Below are 15,654 nucleotides of genomic sequence, written 5' to 3' on the forward strand. Positions count from 1 at the left end.
TGCCTCTCCTCTTGGGAAGCAGGCCCCACCCGGGACAGCTAACCCAGGCCAGGACCGAGGGCAGTGAATGACAGCAAAGGGGCTGGCGGTGAAGATGCTGGCTCTGTTAGACCGACGGGGTGGGCGGGAGACGCTGTGGTTGTGCAGGGGTTGGGGGGTCGCAGCTTTGGGACCTAATGAGGGCCCCAGAGAGGGGCGGCCCACCAGAAGGGGCGGGCAAGCCGGTGCTGAGCGCTGGGGGTCAGGAGCTGTGGCTCCCGCCCTGCCCTGCCCTCCTGCCACTGTCCAGGAGGGCTCACTCCCTCAACAGGAAGCAGTGCCCTGGGCAGCCACCCTAGTCCTGTATGGTGGCCCCTCTGGGCTCTCACACTCGGGGTCCTGAGCTGAGGCCCTGGGTGAACAAAGGCCGCGCTGGGAGGCCTGGCCACAGGGTCGGGTCCAGCGGGCCCTGACAGGCAGCACCTGTGGCCTTGCCCCCAGAGGTGGTGCTGCGTGCAGGTGTGTGGCCCCAGGTGCAGGTGAGGACCTACTGCAAGTCGGGGTGAGCTGCTGGGGCCTCCCACCCGGCCCCCTGCCACTGGAGCACGAGCTCAGGTTCAAACCCTGGAGCGGTTAGGGGTTTCTGGAGGTTGGATGTTGGAAGTTGGCCTGCCCAGGGAGACGGGGAGGGACGCAGGCTCAGAGCAGAAGCATCCCGTGAGGCTGGCCTAAAATCAGAGCAGAGCAGGTGACATCTTATATTTTAAAGCAATTGTCCAGTTCAACTTGTTCTCAAGAGCCCAGCAGGCAGGGCAGCCGCCTGGTCCTGCTGCAGGCGCTCGGTGCCCCTGCACCCCAGGCTTCTCTGGACGAAAGTATCCATGGCCTCTCATCACTGTTTCAGAACCACGGGTGCCTGAAGCCTGCATCTGTGCAGCAAGGAGGGGGTCCCAGAAAGACCCCCGCCTCGGGGTCTCAGCCCTGTCCCCACAGCCCACCCCACAAGGCAGGCCTTCAGCGCCTGGGGCCAGGTGCTCTGAACCTGCAGGACAGCGGGCGGCAGCCTTCCTCCCCCATCCTAGGGGCAATTCAGAAAATGAAACCTCTAAAAACTTGGCCCCCGATTATGCAGATAAGTAAGATGGGGAGAGAAAATGCTTTCTCTCTCCAAAGGCCTAATGGCAGCAGCACGGAATTCAAACCTCTGTATTGTATTATTTTGTTGATGAGGAATACTTCAGTCGTTTACGTGTCTTCAACTTCCCAGTAGACGACTCGCTGTTTGTTGAGAAGAAGGCGATGTCACTGACTGTTGCCAGATACTCTAAACCCTGTTTTGGTGAAATCGTAGCGCCCAGACTCTAGTAACAAAGCACGCTGACTCCACGTGCAGAGCCCCTTACCCTTTTGTGATTCCCACCCACCGCTTCAGACAGCAGGACCTTTTATGTTCACTGCTGTCGGTGGGGTGTCTGCCTTGCAGGGGGCCCCGCACCCCCGAGTAATTGAAGCCCCTTGAGTCCTAATGCAGGTGCGGATAATTGCTGGAGGGCCGCTGGAGGGCTGGCTGAGCCCGGGGGCGTCAAACAATCCCCAGTAAACTGGATTTGGGAACCCAAAAAAGCCACAGCAGTGAGGGGAACCTCAGGTCGCCTTTTTTTAGTGCACAAAACCCTCCCCTGAAATGTTCCCAATTGATCTGAGTGTCTCCTCTTTTTCACTGTTGAACAATGGTTCTGAGAATTCATCAGCTGGGATCCATGAAGAATCACCCACAACTGTAAGATGATTTTAAAAATCAAGGTGCCCTTTGCCGCTAATCCAATCTTGCCAATAAAAGTGACAAAACGGGTAGCAGGGAACTTCTGGAAATTTCACCGCCTCTTGGGGTGATAACAGGCATTAATGTTTATCGTCTGTGCTTAATTGTGGCAGAATAGCATGAAGGGTCCATATTTTTAAAGGAAAATTTGTGCTGTAAATTCCTTGTTCAGGAATCACACCAGCTAGAGGGAGAGTCCCAGAGGAGTGTCAAAAAATACCTACCGCGTTCCTTCCAGTGCCAAAGCCGCGGGTCACGATGGGAGTGAACTCAGAGGTGGGGGGGGGGGGGGTGTCTGCCTGAAACCAAAGCGTCAGAGGAGAGGGGGCCACAGGATCCCCAAGACCACAGCTCTTGGGAGCCGGGGCCTTGGGGGTGCCTTCCCCCAAGGCTCTCCTGGACCCCTGGCCCTCTGCCCCTGCACGTCTGGGAGCAGGTGAGCAGGGCTGTGAGGGGCCTGACCCCCAGGGCCTGCTGGGAACCACCCCCCTCCACCGCCATCTCCTCCTTCCCCGGGGCTGGATGCCTGGTCTGGGGCCTGGATAAGAGCCATGACGCACCAGCCTCTCTGTGTGTCTTGTGGCCTCAGATACCCACACTGTCCAGCCCCTGATGGCAGATCTTTGGCAGCCGTCTGGTGGGAACCACAGGATGGGGAGAGAAGAAGGGAGGCGGACGGGTGGAGCCGAGGTCTGGCCTGTCCTTAGTGGGCACTGCACAGCAGGTGCCCTGGATGTACCTCCCAGCAATGCAGCTCCAGCCTGGTCTCCTCCCAGCACCCTGGTCATGGCCTCGGAGCCCTGTCCACAGGGGGACACGGTGGGCAGCCTCCTGAGGTGGCCAAGAGCCTGGCAGTCTGCAGATATACCAAGAACACCCTACCTGCAAGGGCTCAGGGGGCTCTCGCCCCTGTGACCCTGAGGATCGAGGCCGTCTGCCACCAGTCAGGGATGGTGGCTTCATCTGCTTCCCCAGCTCCTTCAGATGGGACCAAGGTGCAAAGTCGGCCACTGGCTGCTGGCAGCTTCCCGCCTCAGATGGCGCAGTGCCTGCCTGGCCCGGTGCCTGGGACCCCCACGTCAGCCCCTCTGCCGCCTCCCTGAGTACCATCAGTGGGGCTCCCCATCTTCTGTGGTCTGAGCACCTGCTTGCCTGTGGCCTCATCCCAGGGGCTCTCCCTGTATCACCCCCCATCACAGAGCCTGCAGTCTTCCTCTGTGGGCCACACTGCTGCCTGCAGGTCCCAGGGACAACCCAGGATGCAGCACTGGGGTCAGACTCCTACACCGCTGAGAGGCCTCTGCTGGCTGATGCGTCTCACGGGTCACCGGGGTCTGGTGGTGCAGGGTGTGGCCCCTGTCATTCCAGAATGGCTCCAGCTGGGCTTGAGGGCGGAAGGCTAGGAAGGCACCCGGACCTATCCAGGTCCCCAGGCGAGGGCCAGGACACAGTCACTGTCAGGGAGGCTGAGTCTACCCACAGCATCGTCCGAAGGTGCCTGGGAGGGTCAGCTTGGGGATCGCTGTTGTTCTGGGGGCAGTGGTGCAGGCCTGGCCCAGGGTGACGTGGAGGAGGGGCTGGCAGGGCACCACCACAAGGAGGTTCCCGGGGCCAGTGAGGGGTGGCCCCGGACTGACAGCCTGCACTTGTGGGCGTGTTTATGTGCATGTGAGCGCACACACCGGGCGAGTCTCTGTACGCGTGTGTGCATGTGCACGAGGGCGTGGGAGACTGTGTATTGGGCCTTACATGCGAATGAGCGTGAGTGGTGTGCACACTCACATGTGGGACTGTGGGTGTGCGTGTGTGCTCGCACGCAGGGTCAGGCGCGGGGAAGAGGCGATCACAGCCCCCAGTCCTGACCCCAGGTGCGGGGGGGAAGAGCCTCGGGCAGCTGGCTGGCGAGCCCGCAGGTCTTCTCCTGAAGCCTCGGAACCGCTGCCTTTCAGTGGCAGCCAGCCTGCCGGCTTGGTTCCCTCCTTTCTCCAGGGCCTCCTGCCAGCCCTGCCCCGAGCGAGGAGAGGAGGCCAGCGGCAGAGCCGTGACCTCGGCCACTCCCCACGCGCCAGCCGCGAGCTTCTTGGCCGGGTGGTCTCCTAGAGACAGCCACATTCTTTCCGGAAGAACAGGGCACACGAGTTTTCTGCTAAGAGAAGCACAAACCCCCAGCCCAAGGCTGACTCCATCCCACCGGAGACGTGAGCCCCTGCTCCTGGAGGCCCCAGGCCTCCGCCGTGGCCCCAGCAAGGCCCCATGCGCCGTCCAGGCCGGGCCTCCTCTGCCAGCTGGCCGCCCTCCGCAGGTGGCCTCACGTTGGAAAGCAGCTGCTGGCTGCCCCAGTTCAGGCCACGTCGTGGCCCCTGAGGCCTCCGCCCAGGGCCATCCAAGAAGCCCAAGGGCAGACATCGTCAAAGCGGCAGCTTCAGAAACGGCACCTCCCAGTAAGTGAAAGGACGCGTCACCGCGGGAGCTTGGAGGGCCCCAGTGTCAGTGCCCACGTCCTCTGGCCTCTCCCGGGGCTGGGCTCCAGCTCCCCAGACTCCTCCCACCCAGAATGGGCTGAAGACAGCAGTGAACAGGTAGGGGACACCCAGGGCCCAGCAGCTGCTTTCCAGTCTCTGGCCGAGGGCTGGGGGACAGATGGGAAACCGTGGGTCAGTGGGCACCTTCCCGAGCCCGCGGGTGTGGCTGGCTGTCCGCCTCATCCCCGTGGGGCTGGTGGCCGCAGCCGAGTCCTCTCCGGGGTTCCTGGCACCTGTGCACAGTGTGCCCAACCTCGTTCTCCCGGGTTGTGTACAAATAGCTTGGCAGGGGGCCTTCTGGAGGTGGGGAGTGGGCGGGGGCGTCAGAAACAGACACAGAAAGAACCCCAAATTTGTCCCCAGTCTTGGCAGTCTGCCAGCAGAAAAGGCCCCTTTGCATTCCTCGGCGCCGGGAGGCAGGTCTGACAAAGCAGCGTGGCCTCGAGGTGGCAGGATGCATCTGCGCGCCTCTTCCCGAAAGCGGGAGTTGTTAGCTGAGCTTAGGTGTGTGCGGGCCCTGCCGCTCCTTTTAGAAAAGACGGGACTGGGGTGGGTTCCTGGCAGCGACAGAAAACTTGGGTTGTAGGAACACGCGGTGGGAAAGGACGTGGGCCAATGGGAGCAATGGCGTCACGATGAATCCACTCTCTGTGCTTCGGAAAAGGGAGGGAAAGGGCAGGATAGGGGCCCCAGAGCTGGGATCTGCTGAGCACAGCCAGATGTGGCTGCCAGGGCCCACGTGCCCGGGAACCTCGCTCTGCCAGGCGTCCCTGACCCAAACTGCCCACCACAGGGACCGGAGATTCCAAATGCCCGCCGTGCCCACCCCTCCTCGTCCAAGCTGGGCCATGGGTTCCCTTGTTGGCCTGGTTCAAGGAAAGGAGACACACCTTTGGAAATTCTCGAATTTGAGAATTTCTTAATAAAAAAATACACTAAAACTCACCCAGGGGCGGGAAAGAGGGCCTGCAGTTACAGACATTATGTCTCCTTGCATGGTGAATTTCTGTTTCTGGGGCTGATTCTCAGCCTGTATCTCCACCCTAGGTGTGGGCAGCGTGACAGACAGACAGGGCCAAGGTGGAGAAGGGGTGCTCTTGCAGGGGGGCCTGAGGAATGTGCGGGCCCAGTCCTGTGGTCTCTTCTAAGACAAGATCTGGCACACTTGATTCCACCCCACTGGTGCCTGCAAAGCAGCACAGCCCCTTGGCTAAAGCTGGCCGTTTTCAGTTTCCTCCTCTGTAAATAGGGAGACAACAGCTCCTCCTCTAGGCTGAGGTGAGGGTCAGGTGTGTGTAGACCGCATGGGAAGAGCTTAGCAAAGGATCCGGCCCCTGGAGAGTGCAGAGTGACCATTCTGTGGAGGTGAGAACAGTTCTGGTGGTGACTTCAGTGATGATGGTGGAGATGATGATGGTGATGGTATGATGGTGGTGGTGGTGATAATGATACCGAGGGTGATGGTGGTGATAATAGTGATGGTGGTGATGATGGTGGTGGTGATGGTGATGATACCAATGGTGATGATGGTGGCGGTGATGGTGGTGATGATGATGGTAATGATGGTGATGGTGGTGATGATGGTGATGGTAATGGTGGTGATAGTGGTGATGGTGGTGGTGATGGTGGTGATGATGATGGTAATGATGGTGATGGTGGTGATGATGGTGATGGTAATGGTGGTGGTGGTGATGGTGGTGATGATGGTAATGATGGTGATGATAGTGATGATGGTGATGGTAATGGTGGTGGTGATGGTGGTGATGATGGTGATTGTGGTGGTGGTGGTGATGGTGATGGTGGTGGTGGTGATGGTGATGGTGGTGATGATGGTGATAGTGGTGGTGGTGATGACGATGATGGTGGTGATCATGGCTATGATGGTCATGATGATGACAGGTATGCTGGGGTCAGTGAGGGTGGTGAGGGCGATGCAGCAGGCAGACATGGTCATAAGGACATCCAAGGACTGAGGTCATAGGAGTCAGGAGGGGCTGTACAGGAGGAGCGGGCTTCAATCCTCAGAGCATCAGCCAAAGGAGGCTCGGAAGGAGGCCCAAGCAGAGTGTGTTTGGGGTTGGAGGAGCTGGTGGTGGTGAGCAGCAGGGATGCTGGAGAGAGGCCCAGGCAGACGTGGGCCCTTGGAGGTGGAGAAGAGCCAGGAGGAGATGAAAGAGGCCCCTGAGTCTGGCTAAGGTTGGGGGAGACGCCTGCTCAGAGGCCTGGATGAAAGGGGGATGGGGACTGGGCCCCTGAGGGCGAGAGGCAGCTGAGCCGCGGGGCATGAGGTGCCAGGCAGGGAGACCTGGGTGTCCATCGGGTGGGAAAATCAGCACTCGCTTCCTGCTTTCTCGGCAAATGATCCTGACTTTGTGTTTCTGTACAGAAACAACCCCAACCTGGCAAAGGACGCTCACGGCCCAATCTTAGGTTGCGTTGTCTGGAGGGCACCAGGTGGGGTCAGGAGGCAGGACCCTGGGTAGATGTCCTGTCATGCCTCGGGGACAGTGGCCCATCTACTCCCATCCCTGCTAGGAGCCACCTGCAGGGTTTTGCTGAGGCAGATGCTGCCTCAGACGACAGGGAGCTGCAGACTTTCTCCCTCCTCTTGGCCTGGACCATCTCCTGGTACCAGATGGGCTGCAGGCACCGGACTTAACTCCCGACTCCTGTCAGTGGGACAGGACTGGGATGGGTGAGGGGTCCTTGGGACAGCAGGCCCATCCTGTGTGGCCTGGTGGGGAGGGAGCCAGGGTACAGATGCCCCCACACTCTCTCCTGCCTGCAGACCCTCCAGGGTAGACCCCAGGCCACCGTGAGGATGTCTGCCCACTGGGCAGATGGAGGGAGGGGCTGGCATGCAGCCCAGACGGAGCCCTGGCCTGGTGGCCTGGACAGCTCAAGAAGGGGCCCGAGGGTGCCCACCTGGCCTCGCACGGCCCTCATGCTGCACCCCATCAGGGGGCCCACGGCCCCACGCGTCTCCCAGCATGGACCACTCTGCTTCACTGACCGCCCAGGTGCCTGTGTCCCCCCACATCTTTCTAACCAAACAGCTCCTTGCTAATTGCGTCTGCCGGGTGTCTGGTCACCCACAAACGGGACGGGCTCTCACCTCAGGGCTGATAACGTTTCAGGGTTTTGATTCTGGCAACTGGAGGAAACAACTGGGCCTAGAGCCGGCGAGGCCCCGGGCCCACAGCGGCCACTTACGGTAGCTGCGGGGCCTGCGCCGGCCTTATTCACAGCAAGGTCTCTCCGCCTTGGCCTCAATGCCCTACACAGGTGATTAGGGAGTCTAATTGAATCGGCTATAAAAAGATAATTAATTGGCTTTTCCCTCCCAGAGAGGTCAGGCTGCCCGATCTCCCTGGCCGGCTCGGCCTCCTCTCTCTGGAGGCAGCATAGTGACCTTTATCTTGCTGATAAAGCTGTAATTGCTGTAATTAAAATCGACATAAAGGCTTCAGAAGTCACTCGCGGGAGCGGAGGACAAGCGTCGGCTCACAGGGGCCTCCCGGTGGGCCGCTCTGGCTGGGGGACCCCAGAAACAGGCCAGGAGCAGCTCCAGGGGCCCCGGAGGCCAAGGCAAGATGATCACCCGAGAACACTGTCCCCTTGGGCACACGAGGAGACATGGGACATTTCTGGCCCTTGGGGGCACCCCCTCAGGCCCCCGCAGCCCAGACGCAGAGCTGGTGCACTCCGCCAGGATCCGGTGCGCTTGGAAGTGGCCACTCGGCCTGAGGAAGCCCCAGCGGGAGGACGGCTGTCCCGTTCCTGAGGGGGGGGGGGGCTCTGCCGTGGCAGTGCCGGGGCCTCCCTGAGTGCCCAGCGGTGTCTCTGTGGCTGAGTCTGTTCTCGGACGTCGGGGGTCCTCCAGTGCGGTTGGGCCCCTGGGGACCAGGTCTGCAGCGGGGCGGACAGGGTAAGGCAGGGGCCGACGAGGGACCGTTGCACCACAGCAGCCTCGCAGTTCAGCTGCGTGAGCAGAGGCTGGAGGGCCCGGCGTCCAGGAGGCTGAGGCTGGTGGCAGCCAGGGATGCGAGAGGAGGCCAACAGGAGTTTGCAGCCAGCACGGACTGCGCCTGAGTGTGAATCTGTGTGCTAGATGGCGTGTGAGGAGCGGACCAGAGAGCCAAGCTAGGCGGAGAGGCTGGGCAGTGGCCTGGACCCCCACATGGTGACCATGGCATCGCCCATAAGGACAGGGACCGAGAGGGCTCGGGAGACCAGTACCATCGCCCATGCTCCTCACCAAGAGGGGACTGAGCTGCAGGAGGGGCGGCAACAGGCCTGGGGGACCCAGGGCCCCATGGTGTGGGAGTGTCTGCAGGGCGCTGGAGGCGGGGGCTCCTCTGGGTAAACACAGTGCTGACGTCCACGGTGAGTGAGGTGCCCACCCAAGGAGGGGGCAGGATAGGAGAGAAAGGGCCAGGTGTGCCCAGGACAGGCATTGGATGTCCAGCAGAGGGGCCAGGGAGGGCGGCCAGTGGGGACAGAGGGAGAGAGGTTGTCTATGGCCGCTGACACCGGAGCAGGGTGGGTGTACTGCAGGGTGGGGCCCAAGCAAGCCCCTGACGTCGGGGGCGGGGGATGCTGGGCCGTGGTCATGGGGGGCCTGGAACCTCCACAAATGCGGAGAAGCCTGTACTGACCGTGCCAGCGCCCTGCGCGATGCAGCACGAATGGACGGAGCCCCCATGGCAGACTAAAGAGCCGCTGTTCTCAGTGGGAGGCAGAGACCTGACAGGCCTCTCCCGGGCCTGCTGAGCACCACGTCTTGATCCGGAACCCCCAGATCCCCACGAGGCTTGCGGCCTCGTCAAGCGCCCCCAGGCCGCCGTGCTGCCTCCCCAGCCTGTCTCCAGCCAGGCCTGGACGGCGCCCAGCCCACAAACGTTCCGCCCGGCAGTCCACACACAGGCCACCTGAGGATGGGGTGGCCAGGGATGGCGGGCCAGCCTGTCTGGACGTCACACATGCAGAGCAAATAGAAGCTGGCTGTCCAACTGGACGAGCCAGGAAGCCACCACCCAGCCGAGACAGAAGAGGCGAAGGAGGCAGTACGGAGCGTGACCAAGGAGCAGGGCAGCGTGCGTGGCCAGAGGGGGCTGACCTGGCCAGGCTGGACTGTGTTCTGGGGACAGTGGGGGCAGCGGCCTGGCTCCGTGGGGGATATTGGGAAACAGATCTGAGGGCGAGGGAGGACCCAGGAGTCCCAGAAGGCAGTGCCGGCGTAGGGGGAAGTGCTGGGGCCCGCGGGGGACGTGGTGGGCACGGTGGATCCGGATGCATTTGAGACAGAGTTGGTGCTGCTGCCGAGACCAGAGGAAGCGCGGGGACCAATGGGGCTGCCCCTCCCCCCGCTTCTGGCTCAAGGGCCTGGGTGGGTGCCAGGCAGATTTGGGGGTTCCCTCTGAGAAGTAAGCACGTGAGGCTGGTGGAAATGGCAGGAGGCGGTCAGCAGCCCAGCGCAGTGTGGGCAGCACGCGTCTGTGGAGATGGGCGCCCGTGGTCAGTAAGGCCCACCTCCAACCCCGTGTCCAGGTCGTCCTGACTCCAAAGGCTGCCCTGTTGCCCACCCCCCTCCCCTCCACGTAGGGCAGTCCCATGGGGTCAGATGCGCGCCCCAACTCCCAGACCCAGGCTAAGGGCCAAATGTGCCTGGGGCTGCAGACACAGCTGCCTTTGGGGTTTAAGCCAGTCTGTGCTGGGTTCTCTCCCTTGCAACAGAGTCCTGGAGCCGCCGCTGCCTCTGCCCTTGGGCTGGGAATGGTGCGTCCCAGGGTCCGCTCTCCCGGCTGGGAGCTGCAGGCGCACCTGAGCCACCATCGGGTTCCCTAAGTCCTCTCCCCGCCAACTCCATCAGTTTGATTTCAGCGCTGCATGTGCTCCCAGGAGCGCCCGAGGCTCCCACTGCACCGTCTGAGCCTTGGTCCCCCTCACTCACACCTGTGCTCCAAGGAGGCGCCACGAGTTTCCCTGAGAGCCTCCCCTGAGTGCTCGGCACCCATGACGGTCAGGAGGACTGGCTGCTTCAACAGCCCCGCCCTGAGCCCGGCGGACATGGCTTGGATGTGCGCTGATCTGCACGCCAGATGCGTTTCCATGTCCCCACCCGGTTCCCAGCCCCCAGAGGGCGTTTTTTGATCCCAGGTCTGGAGCTGCTGCTCCAGCAGGAACCAGAGGCCTTAGCAAGTTCTAGCTCCGGCTGGGGTCCGGGCCAGCGTGGTCACCTTTTCAGAGGGCTGTTAGGACACAGCACGGGGGTCTTTATTGTCCAGCGGTGTCGATAAAAGAGGCAGGCCAAGCTAGCTCCTCTGGAACCCGCGTGGAAACCGGCGGTGCATGAAAAAATGGAAATTGTGCCGTCAGCAGCGCGGTTCCCCGCTGTTGCCCAGGACGTAAATAGTGGGAGGGCAGCAGAAGCTAATGGGCAGGAGGACGTTAGCTGGAGAACGTCCTTGCGGACAGAAAGACTTTCCTCTGTATAATGTGTCATAATGATGAGATTAAGACACCTCCGAGAGAAATAATTCCCCGCCTGCAATTTGGAAATACTTCTGGGGCCCATAGCCGCCTCTCCCTGCAGAAGGTGGGCCCTGGGGAAGGGCTGTTAGTGGCTGAGGCCCCAGGGCCCCATCCAGAGCACGAATGACAGACCCCCCTCCACTGACCCCGAGCCCCTACCCTCCAAGGGGGACTTTGCCGGCAGGAGTGTCCAGCCACCTCCCCGAAGCCAGCTTTTGCTAACGTGTGTGCCCTACTGGTGTATGTGGGCTAGGCAGGGACCCTGGGGACACAGGCTGGTCAGGAGAGCCTGGATGTCCAGCCTCCATAGGAGAGCGGGCCTGAGGGGCACATGTTTGCGTCGGTCTGGGTGGTCCTGCACCAGCGCCACGACCCAGCCCCGCCCCGGCTCAGCTGCCGCCTCCTGTGCATAAGAGATGAAGGAGGGCAGCTGAGGCTGCCTAGGGGTAGCGGAAGGAGCCTGGGGACATGCCTGCAGGAAGGAACGCTCCTGTCATCCTCACACCTTGAGACGGGGAGGCCAGGATGGGCAGGGGTCCCGGTGGGGGTGCCCGCTGCAGAGGCAGAAGGCTGAGCCCACTCCTCTGACATTCTGTGGCGCTGGAGACTGTCAGGGTCTTGCCTTGTGAGGCCTACTGACGGCTGCAGGCTCTCCTGAGCTCTGTGCTCGCACGGATGTGGCCTGACATCACCCGGGCCATGGGAAAGTCCTCCGGTCACACTGCTTAGAGAGGGCGCTGGGCTCTGCCTGGCTGAGCTCAAGGCCTCTCTCCTGGGGCCTGTCCAGGCCTGGCCAAGACACCCAGGGCCTCAGCCCTCAGGAGACCCCCCTGCCCCAGGGCATCGCCTGCCAGGCCTGATGGTGGACCCCAGACAAAGGGGTCAAGGGGCTGTGGACCCCAAAGGACACTGGCTACAGAGCTGCTGTCTACACCAGGCCCGGCCTTGCCCCTGCCTGGCCTCTCCCCTGGAGGTGGCCTTGTGGCCAGCACTCTGGGCAGCAGGGCCAGGACCCCAGCCCCCCCGGGGCCCATGTGGCCGTCCATGCAAGTCTCACTTGAGAGGCCACGTGAAAGCTGCTTCCTGGCCTTTGCTTCGTGACACTTAGAGGGCCTTCCTTTCTTCCCTTTTCTGAAAGCCGCTCACCCCTCAGCCAGGAGACACGAGACCCCCTGTCCCAAGGACTGTCAGCGTGTGGAGCGAGGCTATGCCCAGTTCTCGGACGTCTGCCTCGGCGCCCCTCCGCCTGAGCACCACCCCATCCTGTTCCTGGACAGCCTCCACGAGGTAGGGGCGGGAGACCCCCGACAGGGCTCAGCTGCACTGCCCGACACTGAGGCCAGTGCATGGGGGGTGCCGGGAGGGGGGCACCGTGGGGAGCCTCTAATTTCTCCCCGCCCCTCGCCCACCCCTCCTAAAAGGCAAGCAGCCGGCCCGGAGGGCTGGGCCCCAGGAACATGACGCCCACAGCGCAGGACTCGCCAGAAGGCAGCAGGTAAGAGAGGTCGACCCACTCAGGGCACCTGGGGGCTTGGTCTGGCCGCCCCATCAGCTGCGCCACAGGTGGGGCCTCCCAGGTGTGCACATTCAGGGGGGCCTTCCCCACCCACCTGGCCGGTTTCTCCCCACGTGGAAAGGCACGGACGTGGAGGGCAAGGCTTCAGCCTGCCCCGGAGTCCGCATGCTTCCGTGGCCTGGGGAGCAGGGAGTGGTGGCCGGGTTGAGGATGTCCCTGCACCGAGGGCCTTGATGGGAGGGGGCCGCCGAGCGGAGCCCCACCTGTGTCCCACGCTGTCCCATGGAGACTCGCTCAGCCAGGCCCAACAGGCGTGGAGCAGAGTGGCCACAGGGGCCTTGTTCAACGCTCTTGGGGCCTGCAGGACACTGGGTGTGTGGACAGGGGCTGGGAGGACCCACCGGGCGGGCACCAGGCCCCTCGGGCAGGAGGGCGGGCACTGTGGCTGGCACTTCGTCTCCAAGCATCCCTCTCCGCTCTTCCCAGCTGAGTTTGGGTCTCTGCCTGACACAGTGGACAGGGCTGTGTGGTCCTACAGGGAGGCCAGGGGACGCCACACTCCTCCAGCCTCGACCCTGCGGAGGAAGGCTGGATTTGGGGGAAGCTTTCCTGGGAGCACCTTCAAGCCACGCAGCCCCGGGGCTCAGGCAGGACTGACCCTCACCTCCCACCCAGACCCCAAGCACCTTGGCGCCATGAGCATGACCTCACCCCTCCCGGAGCCGCCAGTGCCCCCGCCACCTGGGGTCTCCTTTGCGGGTAGAACTGTGAGGTGCGGCAGAGCAGGGCTGGGCTGGAGGCAGGAGGTGCTGGCAACTCGGCCACAGACCCTGAGCAAAATCACTGCTCCCCCCGAGGGCACCCAGTCCCTGGGCGGATGGGACGGGAAAGCACGGCCCCTCTGGTGGCAGGGAGGAGCCTCGGGGGCCAGGGAGGGGCCAGGCCTTCCAAGACACCCACCTGCCACCGAGGCCCAGCCTCCGACCCAGGCGTGAGGCTCCTGGGTCCACGGGAGCTGAGGTCAGCGTGCTGTGGGCGCCTCTCGGGGCACAGGGGGGACTAGCCCACAGAGAAGCAGAGGCCTGCGGGCCAGACCCAGCATCAGAGCCCTAGGAAAACAAGAAGCGCGGGGCACACGGGAAGAGGGCCCGCACCCGGCTTGAGCGGCTGCAGCGGCCCCAGGGGCGCCATCGGGGGTGGGGCGGGCTGGCAGGGCTCCCCACTCTCAAGGCGGACCCGGGAGGAGCCGCTTCCAGTGGAAGGTGTCGTCGTGTTGAGTCGCGGTTTGTGAACTAAATAGGAAGCTCGCTTTGCACGGTGAGTGGAGGAGCACAGACTGAAAAAAAGAAAAGAAGAGAAACAGGCAAGGTCCGGCACAGCGCAGGGTTCCCACGTCTGCCCAGCGTGTGGGTCTCGGGGACGCGCGTGAGAGGCAAGAGCCAAAGCACCCCAAGGGTAATGCACGTAAGCGTGCGCAGGCCCCGCGCCAGATCCTGGGGCTGTGGTGACTTGGCAGCTGAGGTCGATGCTGAAGTGTCTTGATTTCAGCAAAAAGAAGGCTCTGGCTGTCCGATTCCTCCAACGAGACAGGGCCCAGCCTGCCAGCTCCGCTGAGGGGTTTCTAGTCCTCCGCTGGGGGTACCAGCCCAGGGAGGCCTGTGTACGCTGTGCGACTGCCCCGTGCCACATCTGTGTTCCCTGCAAGCTGGGAGTCCCGGGCGGAGGCCACGGGCCCGGCCTGGGGGAGGCCCGGCCTGGGGAGGCCCGGCCCGTTCTCCCCCAGGGAGCCCATCTCAGTGAAGCGGAGCTCCTTGTCCGAATATAGAAACGCGGGAGATATTTTTAACCGTGAACTCTCCCGCAGCTCACGGCCATCCCCCCTCCACTGACCCGGGGGCCCACTTGGGGAGGGGCAGGGCCCCGGATGGAGAGGCCCCCATGGGGCCTGGAGCTGCCCTGATTAAACACACGTCCACGCATAGACATGGAAGCCCTGGCCTGGCCACGTGGCCTTCCCCGAGCCCACCTCCTGGGCCCCGGGTCCTTAACCACCCTCAGACCCTGCACCGTCCCTGCCGTCCAGCACTGCCCTCGGGGCACTGGCCTCGTACTTCTTCCAGGGCCCCAGCTCTGCCCGAGTCCCCTTGCCCCTCTGCGTGTGGGTGTGGTCCTCTGCCCCCACCCAGGGAAAGAGCCCCGGGGCCTCTGGCCAGGAACGTGGGGTGTGGCCACCCTGATGACCCCCACCACCACCCTGCCACCTCCTTACACTTGTCTGGACACCGGCACCCTGTGCCAGTGTCCAAACCTGGCTCCTGACCCAGAAAGCCCACTTTCTGGATTCCTCAAAAAACTGCCCCTCCCAGCAACCAGGCCGCCTCCGCCAGATGGGAAGCACCTGGGCCTTCAGAGGCTGCGTCAGGTTTGCATTAAGAATCTGCGAGAAGCCAGGTAGATGGTTCCCGCTGGGTCCGCACCCCCTCGGGGGGGGCAGGGTGTTTGCACAGAACTGGCCCCCGGGTGAATGGGGCCCAGGGACAGCTCCCCCGACACCCTGCGAGGCCCCACCTGGCAGCCAGGTCATGGGCTGGGACTCTGGTTTGTGAATGACGGACCCAGTGGGTGGGGCACGGGCACAAGGACGAGGCGCCCTGTGGCCAGTGGGTCTTCGCGGGCTCTGAGCTCCTTCCCCTTCCAAGGGCCACCATGGCACCGTCGCACAGACAGCTGGGTTTCCGGGTGCTCCGTCCGCCGTCACTGGGGCCCCTGGTTCTGCAGCGGGGGACAGGCCTGCAGGGCTTGACCTGGACGCTTAGGTGCGTGCAGAGCCAGTCGGGTCTTCCGCTGGCTCCCCCGCCCCCAGGCTGCCTCGGCAAACGCAGAGACCGCAGGGCCGCTCCGTCCATAGTCCATCGAGGCTAGGCAGAGCCCCAGTCTCCATCTGTAATTCTACATCCATCTGCCTCCCAGGTCTACAGTGAGCTCCCTGGAGGGAGGGGTGGCCAGAGAGAGGTGGCCAACAGGCAAAGGCTGGGCGGGGCCGGCAAGGGGGCTGCCTGCAGTCTCACCCCGTGGCACCCAGAAGGCACAGACCAGTGGTCACTCCTGGTACAGCCTGAGGCTGGCGGAGACCCCACCGAGGCCCCGCCGAAACCCCCCAGGGCCACCGAGGCCAGGCCCTCCCCGCCCACTCTTCCCTCCCAGCAAACGCAGCCCTGCACCCGAGAGGGGTTTTCACTCATCTCAGACGTCCGGTCCTTCTCGCTAAAGACGCAGGTATT

The 15,654-nt window shown here is 63.0% G+C and overlaps 1 protein-coding gene across 10 annotated transcripts in view; it reads left to right on the top strand.

Annotated features, from left to right (window-relative positions):
• MORN1 (MORN repeat containing 1) overlaps positions 1-15,654 on the top strand; it is a 52,519-nt gene that overhangs the window by 27,183 nt on the left and 9,682 nt on the right. For 9 of the 10 annotated variants that reach the window (XM_074377655.1, XM_074377651.1, XM_074377654.1 and 6 more), the window contains 2 exons: positions 11,996-12,144; positions 12,279-12,352. In XM_074377655.1, coding sequence (XP_074233756.1) covers positions 11,996-12,144; positions 12,279-12,352 — 223 coding nt within the window. The remainder of the gene's footprint in view (positions 1-11,995; positions 12,145-12,278; positions 12,353-15,654) is intronic. The other variant, XM_074377647.1, reaches the window with a different exon arrangement.

The sequence above is a fragment of the Camelus bactrianus genome, chromosome 13, assembly GCF_048773025.1.
Source record: "Camelus bactrianus isolate YW-2024 breed Bactrian camel chromosome 13, ASM4877302v1, whole genome shotgun sequence".
In the NCBI taxonomy this organism is placed as follows: domain Eukaryota; kingdom Metazoa; phylum Chordata; class Mammalia; order Artiodactyla; family Camelidae; genus Camelus; species Camelus bactrianus.